This window comes from Coenobita brevimanus, chromosome 51 (assembly GCF_032717465.1).
Source record: "Coenobita brevimanus isolate Jiangsu-jjx chromosome 51, ASM3271746v2, whole genome shotgun sequence".
NCBI classification, from domain to species: Eukaryota; Metazoa; Arthropoda; class Malacostraca; order Decapoda; family Coenobitidae; genus Coenobita; species Coenobita brevimanus.
The window spans coordinates 1249407-1273511 of record NC_137004.1 but is presented as its reverse complement, the minus strand read 5'-3'; the positions used below and the strand labels follow the sequence as shown (position 1 = coordinate 1273511).

General features: G+C 40.3%; 1 protein-coding gene across 1 annotated transcript in view; it reads left to right on the top strand.

The window, feature by feature from the left end:
- unc79 (UNC-79 domain-containing protein) overlaps nucleotides 1-24105 on the top strand; it is a 384753-nt gene that overhangs the window by 153701 nt on the left and 206947 nt on the right. Inside the window, 3 exon segments of the mRNA XM_080272838.1 lie at nucleotides 2713-2887; nucleotides 6855-7040; nucleotides 18496-18586. Coding sequence (XP_080128964.1) covers nucleotides 2713-2887; nucleotides 6855-7040; nucleotides 18496-18586 — 452 coding nt within the window.

Genomic DNA, 24105 nt, shown 5'->3' with positions numbered 1-24105 from the left:
CTTGCACACACTTCCAGACTCATTTGCCAAGCCTTGCAGTTCCCCATCATCTTCACATAACAGTACAGTATCATTTGCAAACAACAGTACAGGGAGTTTCCAAACGTTGTTCTCTCTCATTAAGCCGCTCCAGCATCCACTGCCCTACTTTGTATCTCCTTTATAACCCCATCCATATATAGATTGAATAACCATGAAGATGTGACACATCCCTGTTTCAGTCCAACATTCAAATAGAAAAATTCACTCAGTTCACTATCCACATGCACTGCAGCCATAGCACCCTCATACGTACTCTTCACGACATTCAACAATTTTCTTTTTACTCCATATATTCTTAATATTTTCCACTTTCCTTGCTTATCCTCCCTGTCATATTCTTTTCCCAAATTCATGAAGGCTACATACAACTTCTTTCCCTTCTCTAGAAACTTTTCCACTAAAGATGTAAGAATGAATATCTGATCTGCACAACCTCTTCCCTTCTTAAAACCTCCCTGTTCATCACCAACTAATTCCTCTGTTATTTCCCTAACTCTGTCAGTAAGTATCCTACGATACACTTTTCCTATTACACTAAGAAGACAAATACCCCAATGATTATCACACACTTCATATTCTCCTTTTTCTTTGTACAGGGGATTACTTACACCTGACTTCCAATCCTCTGGGACTCTACCTTCCTCCTCAGCCAATCCATACATCTTCCATATCTAATTTACTACTATGTCTCCCCCATGCTTCAGCATTTCACCACACACTCCATCAGTTCCTGGGGCTTTCCCCATTTTGACTTTATTGCTTCCACTACTTCCATCCTTCTGATTTATTCCTCTCTTCTCACCTCCCTCCTTCTCCCAGCCATTCCCCAGCCACTTATCCTCACATCACTTTCATTCTCTGTGTTTAACAGTTCTTGAAAGTGTTCTCTCCATCTGCTCACTTTTTTTCCTTCTCCACTAGCAATCTGCCATTTTTATCTTTCACTCCCTGACTAACATCTTTATTACCCTGTCTTACTCCCGTGACCGATTTCTAGAACATTTTCATACATTCCCTCCACACTGAAATTTTTTCCAAATTCCTTATCCACTCTTTTGTTACTCTCTCTTACTAATCTTTTCACATCTCTCTTCCTCTCCACATATAACTCTGTCTTCCATCTCTCAACTTCCTCCACACCGCTGCTTCCCATCCACTTACTATATGCTTTCTTCTTCTGTGTCACAGCTTGTCTCACCTCTTCAGTCCACCATGCTGTTTCTTGCACCCCCTTTCGTCTTCTCATCACCCCACACACCACATCGCGTGCTGCACAGATATCTTCAGTGAATAGCTTGCACACACCATCCACCTCCCCCATCTGCTCCAAATCATATATACCCAATCACTCCTCTATCTCTGTTATATTCTGCCATTTTTCCATCCTCTTGCAACCTTTCTACCCTCCTTGTATGAACTTCTTCCTGTCCTTCCTTCCTTCTATTCCTCCCTTGCATTTGAACCTTGACTTTTGCCACCACCGCATGTTGGTCAGAAAGTCCACTCCCCCAACCGCTATATGCTCTTGCATCCATTACACACCTTCTCATTCTGTCATCCACGCACACATAATCAGTCATTACCTTCCATTCATTCAGGGTACCACCAACCCTTTTTATCACTTGCCATATATGCCTGTAGATCATTTCGTGTCTAAAGAGGGTATTGTCCATCACCAACCTCCTCCCTGCACAAATATCCACTAGAACACTGTCATTCTCATGCATTTTTGCAGGTACACTCCACTCACCATCTACTGCATCCACTTTTGCATTCCCTACTTTTCCATTCATATCTCCTGTCAAAAAAACTCTATCATTCCTTTCAAACTTTTACATGCATGCTTCCTCATTTGCCCAGAACTCTTCTTTTACTCTGCATGCATGCTCTTGCATTGGCACATACACACACACAGTCGCCCACATTTGTATTCCTACTTTCAATCTTACCCACACAATCCATGAGGCAAGTGATCCAATCTCTCTTATATTCTTCTTCCATCTCTTGCACACAACAATTCATACTTCTTTTGCCCCGTCATTCACACCTACTCACATGCATATACCTCATCCCTATTCCCATTCTCTCACAGTTTTCCCCCTTCATTTAATCTCTGTTATTCTACATATGTCCACTTTTGCACCCTGAATCGCCTTGAATTTCTCTCTCTTTCATGTCATCATTCATACCCATTACATTCCATTTTGCACTTTGTACCGTGTTCTTTGTTCGGTCCTCAGTTCACCTGTTGGTCAGTCTTGGTCTGAGGCTTCTTATTTATATTTTTAGTTGTTTTCCTGGGAGGGGCATTAACCTCCACCAACCCACTTGCTGTTACGTAGGGAACACATGTTGGTTAGTTATAAGGTTACCACCCAGTGTTGTAAATGATTTCCTAGTTAACAGGAAACAATTTGGTTTGCCACTCAGTGTGGAGCTACCCTAAAACATAGTACCACTACGCTAAGTGGGTGGGTGATGAGTGCCCCTACCTATAGCAAAAATAACATGAATAAAAGTTGACATATAATGAATTAATGTATTTTTCTGTTCTCGCCTGGCAGTATAGATATATAGTATACTTCTTTATTCTCTTGTGAAAGTTAAATACTGTACAGTATTTCTTTATTTTCTTCTGACAGTTTAGAGATTTTTTTTCTCTTTGGCCAGTTTGACAGTGTGATCCTGGACCGACCAATGATCCTACAAGCATTGCACCAGCTCAGCTCCCGCCTGCCTGACCGTCGCATCCTCTCTTGGGAATTCTTCTTCAATCGCTTTGATGCACTCTACCTAGAGGCACAGATTGCACTTGAGAAGTATGGTGATGTGGCTTTCCCAAGAGGTGAGTGTATATGTGTATAGTATTGTATGTTTTTTATGTATAAATGTATTGTATGTATAAGTATGTAATGTAGAAGCCAGCTTGTTTTTGTGATATGAGTGGTTTAGAGTAGGTGGTGAGAGGATGGGTTTTGTGCATGGGCATTTGTGGATGTGGGTGTGGGTGTTGGGGGGAGGAAGTGAGAATTGTTTGGCATACTGGTGAGATGTATATGGGGTTAGTAGTTGTGTAAGCTTGGGAGGTTTGGGGGTCAAGGATGGGGTGGAAGGAGTGGTTGACACCTTGAACAGAAGGCAGGTAAATGTTTGCTGCTTACAGGTAGTTATGTTTAGAGAAAAATCACCACGGATGAGTGTTGGGAAGGATTGTGGGTATGAGTTATATTGGAAGGGAAATATGGGTGGATGTGGTGGTGTGATCATGCTCGTTCAAGAAAAGTGATTGAAATGTGTTATGAATGTATTTAGAGAAACTGAGTGGATTATAGTACTGAAAATATGGGGGGGCAGGTACCCCCAGATTTCCAGAATTGTTAACAAAAAATTTCACTACAAAACTTGCAGCAAATCCATTGTAGTTCCCTTCAAAGTACTCCCCATGAGACACTGTAAACTTGTGTAATTCTTGGAAACACTTCCTGTAGTTGTCTTTTGACAACTTGTCCAGATTCTTGCGTTTTTTTAAGTTGTCAAATCTTCTGCCTTTCAGTTTCAACTTAATCTTGGGGAACAAGAAAAATCACAGGGAACAAGATCTGATGAGTATGGGGGGTGCAGAGCATCAGCGACGTTGTTTTTGGCTAAATTGTTGAACTGACAATGCGGTGTATTATCGGGCATTGTTGTGATGTAAGAACTATTTCTGGGTGTGCCACTTCTCTAGACATTTATGCCTGTTGCTTTCCCATAGACACTTCAGCACTGTAATGTAGAACAGCTGATTCACAGTCTGTGCATGGGGTACAATTTCTTTATGAACCACTCCCTCAGTGTCAGAAAACAAGATCATCATTGTAATGATGTTAAGTTTGACCTGATATGCTTTTTATTGATCTTGGGGATGTTGGTGTCTTCTGCTGACTGGACTTCTGCATGGTTTCTGGGTCATACCCATAAACCCAGGTCTCATTACCCATAATGACATTTCACAAAATTTCTGGGTCATTTGTCAGCTGTTCTTTCAAGTTCTGACACAAGTTCACACAATTTGTTATTTGATCTTCCATTAGAAGACTGGGGATGAATTTTGCTGAGAATTGATGCATGCCAAGATCTTGTGTCAAAATTTATTGGATTAAACTCAAGAGAAACTTGTGGCCTCCAGTAGTTCATCAATAGTGCGACAGTGATCTTGCAAGATTGCCTGTCGAATTTTCTGTTCACACTGCTTATATGATATTCTCATTTTATCTCGTCATTTGTTTTGCCACCATAAATAACACAATCCTTCATTCACCACTATCTAGGCTATCCAGTAAAAATCTCCAAGACTCTGATTGGCTCTGTATACCTCCTTTCTGGGTCTACACTTAGCAGCCAGGTATTTCTGTTTTTTACCGTCCCTTTTTTATTCCCCCCAAAGTCTTCTTTCCTCATTAACTGCTGCTTCTTCGACACTCATCCACCACTACATTACTTTATGTCATGGTAGGCCCTTTATCCATCCACACATCAGTTAGTTACTCTCAAGAGATTGTTCTTGTTAGCTAATACTGCTCACTTACTTCTCTGTCTTTGACCTCCTGCTTAGTCACCAGTCTACTCATCTTGCTATAGAAGGCATTCCATGCAGCTTGTTTTTTCAAATTTCCTGTCTTTCTCCTAGGTACTTGTAATAATAATTGAGGTGTTGCACAAGTTTGGAAATTCTGTTCACACAATCTGTGAACTCACAGATTGTCCTTTCCTTCGTTCATGGTAACAATATCCCATACAATCATTTTCAGGGTGAGAATGCCCAAATCAGTTGTGAATATTTTTCCCTGATTTGGAAGTTAGAATGTCAGAGTAAGAGTGATGGCTTTGTGTAGGCTTATCCTTGAGGTAAATGGGGTCTTTTTCGTGTTGAATGAGGAGTTTGACTGGGATAGGGAAGGTTTGAAGCCAGTAGATCCAGTGTTTGGCCCTTGGCCGTTGATTGATGCTGCTACTGTGAGTGAGGCAATAGGCAGATTGAAGGTGGGGAAGGCAGAAGGTGTGTCTGGGTTGACTGCCAAAATGTTGAAGGCCTCAGGAGATATAGGGGTGAGGTTAGTCACTGACCTGATAAATAGGATTATTTATGAGTGTGTTGTCCCAGATGATTGGCTGAAGAGTGGAATTGTAAATGTGTATAAAGGGAAGGGTGATGCCCTGGAAAGAGGAAATTATAGAGGTATAAAGCTTTTAGATCAGATATTGAAGGTAATAGAGAGAGTTTTAGAAGGTATGATAGAGAAAGAGTGAATATTGATGAGATGCAGTTTGGGTTTATGCCAGGTAGAGGGACCACTGATGCCATATTCATTGTTCAACAGCTTCAGGAAAAATATATTGGTAGGAGAAGGGATCTGTATTTTGTTTCTGTTGATTTGGAAAAAGCCTTTGACAGAGTCCCTAGAGAGGTGGTGAAGTGGTCAATGAGAAAGCTTGGCTTGGAGGAGTGGCTGGTCAGGATGGTTATGGCTATGTATGTCGGTGCTCACACCTAGGTAAGAGTGAATGGAGATTTGAGTGATGAGTTTTCCGTGAATGGTGGTGTGCATCAGGGATCAGTTTTGAGTCCCATGTTGTTTATCATGGTACTTGAAGCCCTCTCATGTGACTTTAGAAACGGACTCCCGTGGGAGATGTATGCTGATGATTTGGTGTTGATTGCAGAGAACGAAAGGGAGGCGGAGGAAAGGTTTAGGAAGTGGAGAGATGGTAGGGGGCACAAGGGCCTAAGGGTTAATGCAGATAAAACAAAAGTGATGATATCTAGGGTTGGTGGCGGTAGTGTCAAAGATGAGGGAGAGTGGCCATGTTCAGTTTGCCACAAGGGCATTGGAAGTAATTCTATCTTGTGCGGTGATTGTGATAAATGGGTGTACAAGAGATGTAGTGGTATCATAGTAGACTGCGAGATAATGCTGATTTTATGTGTACGGCGTGTTCGGGAGAGCAAGTGGAGATTTTCAGGCGTGAAAGGATTGAACTTGCTGGTGAATCTCTTGAGTGTGTGGAAGAGTTTTGTTATATTGGAGACATGTTGTGTGTTGGAGGTGGGGCTGGAGCTAGCTCTGTGGCTAGGGTGAGAAGTGGTTGGAAGAAGTTCAGGGAGCTCTTGCCTCTTCTGACATTGAGAGGGCTCTCCCTACGAGCTAATGTGTCTTTGTATGCAGCATGTGTTAGGAGTATAATGCTGTATGGTAGTGAGACCTGGACAGTAAAGTAGGAGGATATTTGCCGGCTCAGACATAAAGAAATGACAATGATTAGGTGGATGTGTAGTGCGTCCCTACGTGCAAGGTCCAGGGGGGCTGGGTTTACGATGGAAGAGTTGAGAGGTGGGATGGGACAGGAGTGTATTGGTGTTGTAATGAGGAGAGGTAGATTGAGATGGTTTGGACATGTGGAGAGGATGGGGGATGATAATTGGGGGAGGAAGGTGAGAAGTGTTAATATTGGGGGTGGGGTTATGAGGGGTAGACCGAGAAAGACATGGGACGAGGTCATTAAGTGTGACCTCACGGTTAAGGAACTGAACAGGGAGGCTGCAATGGATCATGCAGCATGGAAAGCCGCCATTAGGTGACCAAGGCCGACGCATGCAAGCATTTTGGAGCCTTTAAAAATGAAACAAAACAATGAAACGAATGCCACCAGTGGATGTTGGTTAGTTTTCTACCCTTAAATGCTATAGACTACAGCTGCTTTGCTTCAGGTCTCTGCAGATTGAAGGGGCAATATCAGATTGACTATTACTTTTTTTTTTTTTTACTCCGCAGACCTGAAAAACTCGGACATGACCAGTGACCTGTTTGAGCGGAAGTTGAGCCGTGCGAAGGATGCTTTGACGCTGGTTCAGAGTGCCAGTGTGCGTACTCTATCTGGCTCCCTGGGCACCAAATGGCCTTACAAGCGCACGATGTCTGCCCCTGCCAATATGGTCAATCGTGCTGTGGAGAAGCAAGGTAGGTTCACACTTATGGTCTCTTTATGTACACAGTACTCACATACTGTACAGAATTTTATGTGTAACAGGTGCTCCTAAATTGACGTCTAGCCACATACGCTTATGTAGGCGTTGTGGAATAATGTTGTATATGATGTTCTTGTCAACATGCACAACTTTATGTGAGCCTCAGATGCTGTACCCTGTGTTCGTGTTCAACCACAAATGTAAACATTTATGTGCGCATTGGGATTCCACCAACCCTGTGTCCTCTGCTAATCCACAGGTTCTTGTGTGCACTGTGAGGTACTGTTATATGTTGTGTTCTCACACACACACACACATACACACACACACACACACACACACACACACACACACACACACACACACTGTATTTGGTGCCAGTTGTTTGCTTTATGTCAGTTTACATCTGCACAAATGTTAGTGTTGCATCATGAGGACCTTGTGCAGTTGTGACATTACAACATAAACCTGTGTTGCAGGCTGTTCTTATCCTCTGTAGCAGATCTCTCTCTCTCTCTCTCTCTCTCTCTCTCTCTCTCTCTCTCTCTCACACACACACACACACACACACACACACACACAATTTTATTTGAGAGACAAAACTTTATATGTGACTCAAAGTGAGAGTGTGGCTAATGTCTTGTAGAGTGTAGCTTTTGCAGGGAGCTTATCTTGTGTGGGTCTGGTGTCAGTAAATTATTGTATTGGTTTCATAAGACCATCAATTTCTTTACTAATTCCTTATGACTGGAGACATTGGTGAAGCAGTGTGATTGGAAGTTGTTGTAGGTTCCCATGTACACAACCTTGATGTGTGTGGTTCAAACATCTTTGAATTTGGCTGTGGTGTTGATGAAGAATAACAGCCATTAAATGTCTATATTTGGTCCTACAGCCTCTTCACATCACATACCACAGTGACTTTTATATGAATTTTATTGTTTATCTTGGGTAAATCAATGAAGGAACCTGCTTTTCAGTATTATTCTATTATTACTTTTATTTCTCACTGCTTATAAACTTACTGTATGCATTGACAAAGCACTGTTTGCTTGGTTCATGACTAACTCAGCAGCAATGGCATTATGTGTTACTAGCCTTTTAGGACACCAAGGTGGTATGAATGTGGTGGGTGTAACGACCCCACTGGCTCCTTTGTTAGAGTGTGGTATGGCTGACTGAATGTTGGTTTGTGTTGCAGTGTTGCCTCATTGCTTTACCATGCTGGCTCCACCATAACATGGGGAATTACCGGTAATCCCTTGTCCAGGTGATGCTCATGAGCTCGGTGGGTTGGCAGATAAAGCAAATGAAAGTAAAATTGCTGATCATCATCATGCTGACCTAGTTTCCCACTCATGAGTGATTCAGTAGTAGGAAAAGGAAGGCACAGAATTTTTTCTTGTGTTCCAAATGTGTAATAAAAATAATTATTGTGCTGTTAAATGCCAGTGATAATCTGATTTAAAGGTTTAGCATCATGCCTATAACTCAGCTGTAAGTATTTGTGAATACTTGTCTCAGATACAATTTGTAAAAATCAATTGAAATGTGAAAAAAATGTGTTAACCCCTTCAGACAATTTTGCTCAACATAAGATTGACTTTTGACCTAGCTGTGTTAGACATAGCCCTCATTATTCCTTTCATTGCCAGGGAGCTCTCCTAAACTGAATGAAATTTTCTAATAGAAGCAAGAATTAACTACAAAAAGATGTTAACTCATCCATTGCCATGGTTCCACTTGGTTATTTTATTCTAGCTAAATCAGATCATTTTATTCGTCAAATAATTTCTAGCAGTCTGAGGGCTGATCAAGAGAGTTTTCAGCCCATTGATTTCTGTACTAGAATTTACCAACACTGTCTTGAAGTTACCATGGTAAGATAAAGCATTGCATTTACAGTGGGTAAGTGGGTTAACAGTGCAGCAGGTTTTGATTTAGCAACAAAAAATGAGAAGTATCTGGATTATATGTGGTTGTGTGTGGCTGACAGTCACTGTGGCTGTGGTATTGGCAAGGCATGGTGTGTGCAGTGCTCACTCACACAGCATGGTAGTGATGGTGTGTGTAATTCACCGGGTCGGTCAGGATCACTTGATGGTCGTGATCGTCAGCTTTTTACTCTCCCGCAAGGGAGCTGAGAGCTCCTATAGTCCAATCTAAGGGCAAGGCTGTGACCACACACACACACACACACACACACACACACACACACACACACACACACACACACACACACACACCCATCCCCTTGCTCAAGGGGGACAGTAACCACCCACTTCATCAGTGAAACTTTTCGCAACCTGAGCGAGGCGCAAACTCCCGTCCACCAGTTGGCAAGCGAGCATGTTACCATCTGCACCAGCATGTGTGTGTGTGTGTGTGTGTGTGTGTGTGTGTGTGTGTGTGTGTGTGTGTGTGTGTATTTACCCATTTGTAGTACACAGGAATTGAGCAATGCTCGTGTTGTCCTGTCTCCATATCCACATTTATCTAGTCAACTTTTACACACATGAATGTTTTTCTCCTGCATCATCTTTTCGTCGAAGTCGTTCCAACTATTTATGTATTTACCTAATACTTTGTACCTAATTGTGATATACATGAAATGTGCTATGCTTGTGGGTTCCCGTCGCTGTTTCTCAGTAAGTCAAATTTAATTTTAAGCTCGTTTAAGTTTTTAGACTGGACGATTTCTTTGTCCAGGCTATTCCATAAGTCTATACTTCTGTAAGGAAAGCTATATTTCTTGATATCCTTCAAGCAGCTTGACTTTTTCAATTTCATTCTTTGTCCTCTTGTTGCTCTCTAATCCCATAAAAACAGATTTACTTTATCAATTTTATCTACTCCCACCATGGTCCTGAATACTGCAGTCATGTCTCCCCTCTTTCTCCTTTCCTCTAAGGCAGGCAAATCCAGCTTTTCCACCCTCTCTCTGTATGACAGATCTGCCAGACTGGGGACCATCTTGGTTGCTGTTCTTTGTATTCTCTCAATCTTGTTTATATCCTTCTTTTTGTGTGGGGACCACACTACTGCCGCATATTCTAACCTGGGGCGGATCATGGTCACTATCAATTTTTTCATCATCTCCTCATCCATATAATGAAATGCTACTCTTACGTTAGTCAAGAGTTTATACGTCTCTCTAACTATCTTGTTAATGTGTTTTTCAGGTGACAAACTATCTTGGACCAGCACTCCCAAATCTTTCTTTTCTCTCATTTTTGTGATTAATTCATTACCCAACAAATAATTCATTGATGGCCTCCTGGTACTTTTACCCATTTCCAATATTTTACATTTCTTTACATTAAATTTCATTTCCCACGTCCGGCTCCAATCGTGTATCCTATCCAAATCCTCCTGCAGCATTTTACAATCCTCCTCAACCTCTACCTTCCTCAAGATCTTTACATCATCAGCAAGCAGACTTGCATAACTGTTCACTCCATCTACCATATCATTTACATAAATCATGAACGTTACTGGCACCAACACTGAGCCTTGAGGGACTCCACTTGTTACTTCCCTCCATCCAGACATCCTATCCTTTATTACTGTCCTCATTTGTCTGTCTCTCAAAAAGTCTCTCATCCATTCCAGAAGTTTCCCCTTCAGTCCTCCTATATATTCTAGTTTCCACATTAGTCTATTATGAGGTACCTTGTCAAAGGCCTTCTCTAAGTCTAAGTACACACAATCCACCCAACCATCTCTCTCCTGTACCACATCAATCGCTCTTGAGTAAAAGCTCAACAAGTTAGAAACACATGACCTTCCACTTCTGAATCCAAACTGACATTCAGCCAAAATATTCATCTCTTCCAGATATTTCATCCATCTATCTTTCAGGATTCACTCACACAATTTTGCGACCATGCTGGTTAAAGACACTGGTCTGTAATTCAGGGGTTCTTCCCTGTTTCCTCCCTTGTAAATTGGTACCACATTTGCCCTCTTCCATTCTTGTGGCAATTTCCCCTCTTCCAGTGAGCACACGATTAAACTGTGAATTTTATCTGCCAGTTGTTCTCTGCATTCCTTCAGTACAGAATTAGAAATTCCATCAGGTCCTGGGGCTTTCCTTACATCTTGAGTTTCCAGTAATTTATACACTTCCTGCACCTCCACTTTTATATCTTTTATCACCGGTACATTTCTAATCACTCCCTCCCCTTCCACAAGCTCCTTTTCTTTAGTGAAAACTGACTGGAAACGTTTGTTCATTATTTCTGCTTGCATTGCCGCATCCTTAAAGACCTCTCCTTCTACTTTCAATTTGGTGATTCCTTCCTTTTGTTTCAGTTTGCCATTAACAGATCTATAAAACAGTTTGGGTTCATCCTTGCATTTGTCTATTATACCTTTTTCAAAATTCCTTTCTTCTTCTCTACGTATTCTTGTGTATTCATTTCTTGTTCTTTTATATTCTTCCTTTTTTCTGTTGTTACCTCTCTTTCTCCAATTGTTCCATGCCTTATCTCTCTCCTTTTTTGCTGTCATACACCTTCTATTAAACCACTCCTTTTTCCTGTTTCCTTTCCATCTTACTCCTGGTACAAATTTTTCCACTCCCAAATTATAGAGGTCTAGAAAGATATCCCACTTCCTCTGTATCTCTCTTGTTTCTCTGAATTTTCTCCAATCCGCATTTTCAAAAAAGTTTCTCAATCCTGTAAAATTTGCTTTCCCAAAGTTGTATCTTCCCTGTCTATGAAGCTCGTCCCTTGGCTTGACATTCCCTATTAACATCTGGAGCTCAGTGACCACATGATTACTTTTTCCTAAAGGACAGAGATATTTCAAAGATTCTATTACATTGGGTTCTTTGGTAAACAGTAAATCTAACTTTGCTGGTGTGTCCTCACCTCGAAACCATGTCTCTTCTTTGACCCATTGTGTCATTACATTATTCATTATTATATTTAATAACATAGTGCCCCACGAATCCTCACCGCCTCCCGAGTACCATTCCTCCCAGTTCACCTCATTACAGTTAAAGTCACTCACCAAAATTATATTATTGCTTTTCTCAATTATTTTTTGTAAATAGCTAGCCATATCTGACAACATCTCTTGGTATTCGTCATCCTTCCATGCTCTCGTCTTTGGGGGAACATACACTACCACCATATCTCTCTTAACATTCTCTCCAGTTTCTAATTTCATATATATCACTTCAGCCCTGCCTTCTCCCATTTCCACAGTATCTACATTTATGTCATTCTTCACTGCTGCGATCACTCCTCCTGTTTTTTCTTTTCTGTCTTTTCTCCACAGTTTGTATTTACCATCTCCCAAATGAACATCAATATCTTCTCTTAATTTGGTCTCTACAAAGCACATGACATCAGGTTCATGTTCTCTCAAGAAATCGTTAATTTTGATCCTTGTCGATATGAAACCATCAACATTAGTATATATCACCTTCAAATTATTTTTGACGTTTTTAATACCTTCTTCTCTCCTACTCTCTGTCCGTACCACTTCCTCAACTTCTGATCTTTCGCAGCCATCCCCCTTAGTTTCCTTCACTTCTATTTCCTTAAATACCATTTCCTTACTTTCATATCCATTACTCTCCAAAAAAAAGTATTACATTCTTCCTCTGTCCTCTTATCATTTTTTTCCTTTACTTCCTTTAATGATTTTAAAACTTCTCTTTCTTCTTCATTCAGATCTTTTCTTATTATAATATTTTCCATCCCCGCCTCTTTGCCTAATTTCCAGGTCACTTTAAGTATCTCATTTATTACACTTTCTGATGTCAACTTGACTCTCATTGGTCTTGTTTCCCCTTTCCTATAAGGCCCTATCCTCCTTACTTCCTCAATTTCTTTTACCCACTTGTCTCCTTTGGGGTCAATCTTGCCTAATATTCCTCTCACCAGGTTCATGTCTCTCTCGAGTCTTACGAATCTAACCTTTTCTTCCTCCTCCCTGTTTCCAAGTATTACCACACATCTGTTCCTTTCTACAGTTTCTCTCACTATTTTCTCTTTTTTCTTCAGTATTTTCACTACATTTTCTTCCATTTTTTTCTTGTTCATTTCCCTTTCTTCCTGGATGATCTCTCTTAAGCTGACCACTTCTTTCTGTTCTTCTTCTACGTGTGCCCACTTTGCCTTATGTTCTTCTAATACACTACTCACCTTCTCCGTTTTATTAGTACTCTCTTCTAGTTTCCTCCTCAAGTCAACATTTTCCCGCTTCAAATTTCTAATCTCTTCATTCGCTGTTTCATTGGATTGGATCAGTTTCTGTATGGTAGTATCCGTATTTTCAGACACATCCTTTATCACTAGATTCTCTGCTTTCTTTTCAAGTTCACTAATCCTCATAATTAATGTTTTAACCAGGTCCATGACATTGGTATTTGTATCAAATCCTTGAAATTCGAGTCCCTCATTGTTTACATTTTCGGCCATGTTTGATGTTGGTTAAGTACCAAAACAGCTGTTACCGAAAAAAACTACAAACATTCATGTATACTCTAGCCAATAAGTCTTTACATTTTTGGTAGTCTATTAACTTTTATTATTTTAAATTTAAAACAAAACCTTAGGAGACAGGACAGACAAAATTCCTGAAACTACTTAAGGTTAGCAGCGATGGCTGGGACGTCTGCTCTCTCCGGCTGTTTCTCCGTGTGTGTGTGTGTGTGTGTGTGTGTTTGTGTGTGAATGCATGGTCAAATATGAGTGTGGTGATGGGGGGCTTGCATAAATTCAGTAACCATTGCTATCTGTTTCAGGATGTATATAGAATGATTGTGCTGTGAAACTAATGGCCACATGCTTAAAATGTCAATCATGAAGGGGAAAGCAGACCCCTAATACAGATATATAACACTACTGTTTTTTCTGAAGCATGTGACGAAGGGAGGACACATCTCGCCTCTCTGTATCATTGCTAACTGCACTGTATAATGTAAGATGCAGGTTTATTTCATCCATGTGTTCCACTGATGTCTATAAAAAATCTGGAGTGTGTCTACTTTATGGTTGCAGCTCTAAGCATATGTTCATAATAGCTGTATATTCAACCAGAGTATGAAGCATCTTAACTCCAGCACTGGCCTTTTGGTTGTTCTTTATATGCTGTTCTTCATACAGGGTGAGCCAGAGTTCAGGACATGTTTCAGATTATTTCCCAATGCTTCAGCCATGTTTAAGCTTAAGTTTTAGATTGAAATCATTTTAATGGGAGGGTTAAATAATGAATATAAAATCATGATACTTTTGTTACCTTATCACACCCTTCTCTCTCTCTCTCTCTCTCTCTTTCTTTCTTTTACATGCAAGGTTATATGTTGTGAGAGTAACAGAACAGCAGTTGATATAAAGTATTCTTCTCATAACATGCATCTGCTATCGGTTCTAGTCATGAATATTGGTATGATATTAAGGGAATACCATCTATAAATAAGAGCCTGTGCTAACCAGCACTGATTAAGTTACCCTATTGCCATCCTTTACTAACAGCCAGTTCTATATTAACCTCTCTAAGGTGTAGGACTTCAGGCTAGGCCTATAATAACCCAGCCTTGAGCCCCTATACCCCAGAGGGGGGTAATATATTTTACTAACCACCATTTTTCTACAGTGCCATGTTAAGCTTAGACCATTGATGCATTAAATTTCCACCCCTCATTGTGACAGCAGACTTACAAGTTAGTCCCAGAAACACTTTTATTTGTGTCCTTTATAACAGAACTTTATGAAGGGAACCCCATTTTGACTCAAAGTTTCCACCCCTTTATGTGACTGGAGAATTGTTATTTTAAATTCTATTCCTCTTTGTGACAGGAGAATTATAAATGAATCCAGCCCTCTTTGTGACAGGAGAATTATAAATGAATCCCACAAATATTTTTAAATTTGTCTCCTTCTATGTAACAGCATAATTTAAAGAGAGCCCCATTTCGTAGTTGGCAGGACCCCTGGCTATGTCCCAGCTGCATGGAGTATCTGGTAAGGTGTTCAGACCCCATAAAATGGGGATGGCACAACATATACTGGTACATTTTGGTGTCTGTCTCTACCACTGAGCCACTGTAAACGTTATGATTAGTATGGTTGGTTTAAAGCACATGGATATCTTTTATGCCGTGCTAACCAGCTTGGCAGAAGATCCATGCCCCCTTCTAGCATATGCCTCTAATTGGCCCGGTTATTTTCATCTTATTGTTAGGATGGCAATCTGCATCACATAGAATTGTGATTTTCAGTATAAAACTGTCCATTTACTGGCCCATTTTATCTAATATTTGTAAACAGTTAGGAATATAATGAGCCTAATTTAGGCATGGTATGGATCCATAGCTTTGCAGGCACAAGATCCTTTCATGTCATCAAATTGTTTGCTTTTCTGTGCAACTGGTTCTGTAAATTGATGGAGATGAGCCAGTGAGCCTTATTAGTAGTAATGAAGGCTTGAAAGACAGGTTTTATAATTTACTTGAAGATAATAGCAAGAGCATAAAAAAAGTGACATATAATTCTGGAGGCAGTTGATAAACACAGAGATTTACAGTGGTTTGAGAAGCAAGAGACACCAAATTGGTGGAAGTTGTCTCCTTTTGGGTTTCATCTAGCTTAAAATAAGCTTTTCAGACAGGAGAGGTTAGATATATCTTTAAATAACCTAATTAAAATGAGAAAGCTTCTCTAAGTTGGAGAAAATAACCAGGCCACAGCAAGAATATGCTAAAAAGGACATCACTGAAATTCAAGGGGTTAAAACTGAAAGTGCAAAGAGGTAGACAGGCCCTGTATTTTTGACAGTCATTTGTTGTGGTGCTGATGGTGGATGTGCTGGAAAGTGTTAGAAGATCTTTGGCATGGTTTGGCCCTGTGAAGAGAATGGAGAATAAAAGATTGACAAGGAGAGTGTGTGTAAGTAAGAAGGAGGGAGGGAGGGGAAGGGGTACACCAAAGTTGAGATGAGATGGAAGGATGGATAGAGAGCTGTATTGAGTGAGGGGTGTGTGAGTTTGAGAGGGTGCCAGATAGTGGAGAATAGAATGACATGGAGATTATTTTTTTTAGGCCACCCCTTATGGGATTAAGGTGTCTTGGATAGATAGATAGATAGGTAGAGAGAGAGAGAAACTAATAGATTCACAGATTAAGGATTACAGTATTTTATTTCTCTTCCTCACTGATGAATACATTCTGCAATGTTGCATGCAGGCTAACCACATCCAGTGCTTAAAGCTGTTCCATAGATAACCCTCAGAAATTTGGGGTTTACTAAAACTTTTCCTCCCTGAGATTTAACCCCATGAATCTGAGTGATGCTCTTTTTAGTTTATTGTTGTTGCTACCAGACGATTTTATTCAACTTGGGGAAAGCCTCATATATTTAGGGGCTTTATTAGGAATATATCTAACCCCCCCAAGTTCTAAAGTTCTGTCCAAAACTGAATAAAATTATTGTGAGATGGCAAGATTAAAATGAAAAAGACTTCCCCCAGCTGGATGCTTCAGTAGCATACACTTTAACTCAGCCTAATGTTTGACGTATAATTTAAAAGTCCCCAGACGTTGTAATACTCACTTATGGACAATTTAAAAGACCTCATTCTCTCCTCCTCCCATTCCCTTCCCTATCTCTCTCACAGTCTTCAACCTCTTCACTACAAACAGAAAAAATGTTAACTCGCATAGCAAAAATAACCTTTTCAAACTCACATAGCAAAAATAGCCTTTTCAGACTCACATAGCAAAAATAACCTTTTCAATTTGATGATGTCTTTTATATTTTAATGAAACTCCCACCATGCAGTTAAGTCAACTCTGAAAGGATCTGTAACAGTAAAGGGGTCATTAAATGCTGTATCTTACCCTTGCAGTTCAAAAACCCTCTGTTAGATTAGAGGAAGCAGCTTTAAGGTAACAAAAATAAAAGAAAAAATGCAGGTTCAGAGTAAATTGGATGAAAATAAAGATAACTGTTTATTATCATAATGAAGCAGCCTATGGAGGTTGTTTCTGAATCCTTAACAATGAAACTTCTCTTAAAAATTATATTAAATTGTTTAGCAGTAGCAAGAATTATATTTTGTTCTCACTTTAAATGTTTGATATTAGAGGCAAAATGTTTTTGTAAGTGAAATAGCTTTGAGTGAGACCTACTTCTGGTTCATGAGCGAACAGTTAAAAGTGCAAAAAAATGTTCATTTCTGATTTGAGAGCAACATTATTATGATCCAAATGCAATTTTAAGTGAAGAATGGAGAACCACATGCAACATTAAATGAAGAATGATGAACCACATCCAACTTTAAATGAAGAAAACACATGTTCACCTATTGGTAACCTTGTACTGAAATGACTTAAGTCAGGTGTAATTGAGGACAAACTGTTAACCTCTTTTGCCTAAGGTATTTATCATTTTTGTTATTGCTAATACCAGACTATTGTACTGTTATGAGGTTCCTTCTGTTTGATATGGTTAGATATAGCCATTATCCATTCACTATGAAAGTTTCCCCTAAACTGAGCAAAATCACCTGTCAGTAACAAGAAAAGACACCCCGTGGCTGATGGGTTATATATATATAAGACATCATTGTATTGAGGAGGTTAAATCTGACTCATATCTTCTGTTTTAAAGATCATTATGGCTGGAAATGGAGAGCTAGTGTCAGGTACATCCTTTGTTGGCATTTTGGAACTCACCTAGTGTTATGGCCCTCCGTATCAACTAGAATTTTGGCAGCTAAAACACTGATTCAGGAGATACTGAATGAACAGAGATTTATTATGTAAGCTAAATTTAAAGTGCATTGAAAGTGATGTGTTAGTTTAAGTTTTCATACAAGACAAGACCAGAACTTAAATGGATGAACAACCATATGTGTGGCTCCCTATCGTCATTAACCTTTTCATGATTATCATATGCATATTCTGCAAATAAACTGTTTTTTGCATTAGGTTTTTCCATGTTTTTTATTCTTTCTTTTTTTTTTTTTCAAATTACTTCTCTCATTGGCCATTTTCTTATACATTAAGCTTTAATGAATTCTCATATAACAGTTAAAGAAATTAAAATATGAAGTTCATTCATACTCCTTTTATGCTGTACCACCTGACAGTGCAACAAACTATTGGATTATTCAGAGGCAGGTGGGCAGGGTCATGTATGGAGGATGGAGAGATGTACAAAATATATTTGGATGAGGCAAGCATGGTTACCAATCCCTTCGTGAATTGCTTGCCTTCAGACTCCTAGAGGGTTATATTTTGGAAGAAGAACAAGAGACATGGGAAGAGCCAACTTTCACCCTTCACTGTCATTTCAACAAAAAACAAATCTTTAGTCATGACAGGGATTGGTTATAAGTCTGTTTGTGGATCTCAGTCCAGAACCTTAACAGTGTGATACATCTCTGTTGAATGATTGTGTTAATACCAGCCTGCACATTGTTCCAGTGGATAGAGACAAGGATAGAACATACCTGCGCCAGGCCTCCGCACCCTTGCTTAAGAAGGGCTCGAAATTTGGTCTGGCTCAGTTCATTGAGTGGCACCTGTCAGAACGAAATGGTATCTATAAACATGTCGTTGACTTTCCCTTCCCTCTTCCACATTCGCCTTCTCCTCTCCTTATCCATTTACTCTCCCTTTTTCCATTTCTCTTTTCCTTCCTCTTCCATTCCAGCCTCCTTCTCCTCTCACCCTCCATGTATTTTCTTCTTTTCTTTATCTCCCACTTTCATATATCTACATCCCCCTCCTTTCTCCTATTTCCTTATTTCTGCATATTTCCCCCTTCTTCTCCATATACTGTATACTGTATTCCTTTCTTCCTCCATACTTATTCCTCAACTCATTCATCCCCTCCTCCTCTCCTCCACATATTTACCACATACCCCCCTCCCTCTCTCTCATTCTTTCTTCCATGTACTATATATTGCTTCTCTCATTCTCGCCATCCTCCTATATGAGTATATATTCTTCCGTTCTTTCTCCATCCTTTATATAACTGCTTTTTAAAATCTTTTCTTCCTCAATATACAGTATATTTCATCTTTACCTCTCTCTCCTCAATACATATTCCTCATTTTTTCTTAACTTCACTTGTCTATCTCTGCACATACATATGATTCGGTGTATTTTGGAGATAAGTGTGCCTTTGTATTTTTCCTCTCTACCTTTCTCTTTCTGTATGTGGGATATATTTTTGTTCATTCATATTCCTGTCATTGTAATTCCCTTTCCTACCACCCATCTTTTATTTATATGGTCTTGGCTCTCTTTGTAATTTCTTTTGCTGCCCAACTTTAGTCAGTCCTCACTTAAAGTCAGGGATATGTGTAGGCAAGATGCTACTTTAAGTGTAACAGTTTTAACTGTGATACTCTTCTGGTTCATGGGTGGTAAAAGGACAGAAAAGCTTGTATTTCTGACTCCAGAACAAATATTAAATGAATCATGAGGAACCTTAAAGTGAAGAACAGATGTTAATTTATCAGCAACCTATAATGAATCCACTTTAAGTAAACAACTTTAAAGGAGGACTAATTATGTGATATTTGTTTCCATATTTTGCCATGGCTGTGGGAGGTAGAAGACCCCTCTCTTCTTTCCTCATATACTCTTGTCTCACTTGGCTCTTTGAATCCATTAATTCTTGTTTTCAATGCCTTATCTTTAGCTCAGTGGTTGTCTACATTATGTATAAGGTGTACACTCATGAGCCTTAGTTTTTCCATGCTCTCTATCTCTATCTCAGTCTGAGAGGAAGTTAGAGTCAGGGTTTTGCACCGAAAGAAGATCTGCTATTGATAATTTGGAGCTTTTCTATACTGCCTGAATACTAGTAACAGTGTTATCAAGAACTGCTCCTCATGTGGTCTGACTAAGTATTAAACTACCACCTTAGCAATAACAAATGATGTTAGTTCAGTGTGAATGTCTGACTGCAACTTTCCTTCAGTCAAGGGTGGGAGTAGAGGGTGAGCAGAAACTACAGCATAGCTCATTATTGTAAGTGTTTTTAAAATTTCATCACTCCATACTTGCCGTATGCAAATCTGAATGTTTAAATGTAACTCTTTCAGCCTCATGTCAACATTTTTTTTGTTTTTAATCTATTCACATCTCAGCTATGTGTAAGGTATATATGCTTTCTTGCTAACCCATTCCCTCCATTGCTGAATCCATGGATCATATCCTTGTGGGATCAGTGCTTCCCTGGCATCTCATCCATGCACTTCTAGTTTATTTCTGTACACTAGCCTACTGTAGATAACATGTTTATAATCTTGCGCATGTTGTTTATGATAACTGTTTTGAAAATAAAAAGCTATAATTAATATACTGTAATGGTTGGAAACTCCCTGTACTGTTATTTGCAGATGATACTGTGTTGTTGAGTGAAGACGAAGGGGAGCTGCAAGGCTTGGTGGATGAGTTTGGGAGAGTGTGTAAGAAACGGAACCTAAAGGTGAATGGAGGGAAGAGTAAAGTGATGGTCTTTGAGAGGGGTGAAGTCAGTGAATGTACAGCGAGGTTGGATGGTGAGGAATTGGAAAATGTGAGTACGTTTAAGTACTTGGGTAGTGTGATGAGTAAGGATGGAGGTTTGGAGGGTGAAGTGCTTGAAAGGGTACAGCAGGGAAGAAAGGTTGCTGGTTCTTTGAAAGCAGTGATAAGAAACAGGAAGTGAGCATGGAAGTGAAAAAGTTACTATATGACAGTATTGTGATACCAGCTCTAACGTATGGAAGTGAAGCTTGGACGTTGTTGGAAGGACACAAGTCAAGAGTGAGAGCAGTGGAAATGAGTTACTTAAGAGGAGCCTGTGGAGTCACATGGAGAGACAGGCTGACGAATGAGGATATAAAGGAGCGTTGTGATGTGGATGTGGATGTGATAGGAAGCATTATGAGGAACACACTGAGGTGGTTTGGCCATGTGGAGAGAATGGAGGGTAAAAGACTGACGAAGAGAGTGTATGTGAGTGAGGTGGAGGGGGGAAGAGGGAGGGGGAGGCCGAGGATGAGATGGAGGGATGGGGTGGAGAGGTATATGAGAGAGGGGGGCGTGAGTTGGGAGCGGGGCAGTGAAATGGCAGGGGACAGGGCGACTTGGAGGCGATTTGTTTGTGGCCACCCCAAACGGGATTGAGGCGTCTGGCAATAGATAGATAGATAGAGTTACGAATATATGAGAGAGGGGTGTGTGAGTTGGGAGCAGGGCAGTGAGATGGCGGAGGACAGGGCGACTTGGAGGCGATTTGTTTGTGGCCACCCCAAACGGGATTGAGGCGTCTGGCAATAGATAGATAGATAGATTTACGAATGCCTCAGAGTCCACCAAACTTTTGTTGGGTGTATGAAAATGGTCGTTAAATGGGGCACAACAGGTCACAATACATGTGTTTCCTGCCAATTTTACTCTAACATGGCCTGAAATTGCACTCTTCTCATCATAATTGCTGGGTTGTAATAACAGACAATACTATTGTAATACTGTACAAATATGTACAAGGATGACAAGGATGTGAAATAAGCGGCAAAAGGCTGAAATTTTGGGCCAAGTTAATGTAAAATGGGGATTGTTTTCATTTTTAGTACTAGAATATGATATTCTACTTATTTATTTCAAACATGTACTTGAATTCCCACTGGAGGGTGACCCACAGATTTAATGAAATTTTGGTCTTACCAAATCTGACTTCCCCCCATTTGCAGTTCATTATAGCGAGGGTCTCCTTGTATACAGTATATTTAGTGGTAGGTGGGGGCTCCAGCCATCCGCTCCCTCAATGTAGTGGTGTTATTGGGTGATTGCCCTTTCCTCTCCTCCTTCCTTCCTCTCCTGTCTTTCTTTCCATCATTCTTACCTCTCCATCTGTCAGTGGGCAGCTCTACACGTAGTGACTAGCCAAATGGTTTCCTGTACACCAGGAAACCATTTACTACACTGAGTGGTAACTATTGAACCAAATTAGGGCACCTGGTGATTTAGTGGGCAATTAGGACACACCAGTTGGATTGAGCCAGTGCAGGTTTATATCCAAGGGTTGGTTGGGATTTATTACTCATGTAATGGCACTCAGGGATGTGTGAGGTTGGTCATTCTCATCTTAAGTGTTTTGACCAACATCCCTAACCCTGGGCTCCTATGTTCCTCATGGAGCAAGGATTAGATGGTGAATGAATATGTGTATACTATATATATATATATATATATAGTACCCTTGCACAGTGAACGTATTCATAGTGAATGAATCGCCTAGTGAACAAGGGAGGGGTATTCAGGTCCACAAAATCATGATGAAGAAGTCGAACCCCAGGTGAATGAAATTGAGAGAAAAACTAGGCCATAACCGCCATGTGCCATATTGAACGACCCACCCCTCCCTACTAGATCACCTTAGGACACAGGAAGTGCTCAGTAGGGTAGAGACCACTTTTTGTTATTACACTGAAAGGCACAATATGGAAGTCAGCAGAAGAAAATAAACACTCATCACACTATACTACTAAACTCAAGAACAACAGGGGCCATTTGCCTCTAAATTGTCTGCTGCTTTTCCTGGGGAAGACAATGATGATGTGATGTCAGTGGTGTCATCTTTGGACTTTGAAGCATGTGATGTGGTGTGTGGGAGGAAGAGAAGACGGAGGGGGGTGCAAGGAACAGCGTGGTGGAATGAAGAGGTGAGACAGGCTGTCGCACAAAAGAAGAAAGCATACAATGAATGGATGAGAAATAGGGGCGTGGAAGAAGTTGAGAGGCAGAAGAGAGAGTTATATGTAGAAAGAAAGAGAGAGGTGAAAAGATTAGTAAGAGAGAGTAAGAAGAGAGTGGATGAGGAATTTGGAAGGAATTTGAGTGTAAAGTGGAGGGACTGTAAGAAAATGTTCTGGAAAGAGGTGAAGAGAGTAAGACAGGGTGGAAGTGAGGTTAGCAGAGGAGTGAAAGATAAAAATGGTAGATTACTAGTGGAAAAGGGAGAAAAAGTGAGCAGATGGTGAGAACACTTTAAGGAATTGTTGAACATAGAGGATGGAAGTAATGCGAGTATAAGTGGCTGGGGAATGGCTGGGAGAAGGAGGGAGGTGAGAAGACAGGAAGAAATCAGTAGGACAGAAGTTGTGGAAGCAATGAAGAAAGTTAAATTGGGGAAAGCCCCAGGAATTGATGGAGTATGTGGTGAAATGCTGAAGTATGGGGGAGAGATAGTAGTAGAATGGATGTGGAAGATGTGCAGATTGGTCTGGGAGGAAGGTAGAGTCCTGGAGGATTGGAAGTCAGGTATAATTATTCCCTTGTACAAAGGAAAAGGGCAAAAAGAAGTGTGTGGTAATCGGGGCATTTGTCTTCTTAACCATGTATGACATCTCCTGATGTTCAGCCTCATTCATGCCCTTGTCTTAGGGGGGACATATGTTACTACAATGTCTCTTTTGTCTTTTCCACTGGTTTTCATCTTCATATATATCACCACTGCCCTACTTTCTCCCAGTTCCACATTATCCACATTTTTATGTTGTTCATCACTGCTGTCATCACTCCTCCTCCTATTTTTTTTTCTATCTCATCTCCATAGTTTGTATTTGCCATCTCCCATTTCGATATCAATATCATCTCTTAACTGGGTCTTTTACAAAGCACATGATATCTGCCTCATTTACCCTCAAGAAATCGTTGATTCCTAGCCTTGCCAAGATTAAGTCATCTACGTTAGCATATGCCACTTTCAACCTTTTTCCATTATTTTTTATTCCGTTCATCTCCCTTCCTCTTTCCGTCGGTACCACTTCCTTAATTTTTGATCCATAACTCCAGTAAAACTCTGTCTACTCATCCTCCGTTTTCTGGTTGTTTTTTTCCTTAGCTTCACTGATTAGTTTCTTTATTGTACATCTTTCTCCCTCATTTGCATCTCTCCTTATCCAAGCATTCTTGAACCTCTCCTTGTTGGCTAGTTTCCGTGTCTTGGTAATAAAAAAAAATAATTTGGTTTTACGCCAGGTATCCCTGAAGGGCTAAGGCGTTGCCCTTGGGTAGAGGACTTTTGGACCGGAG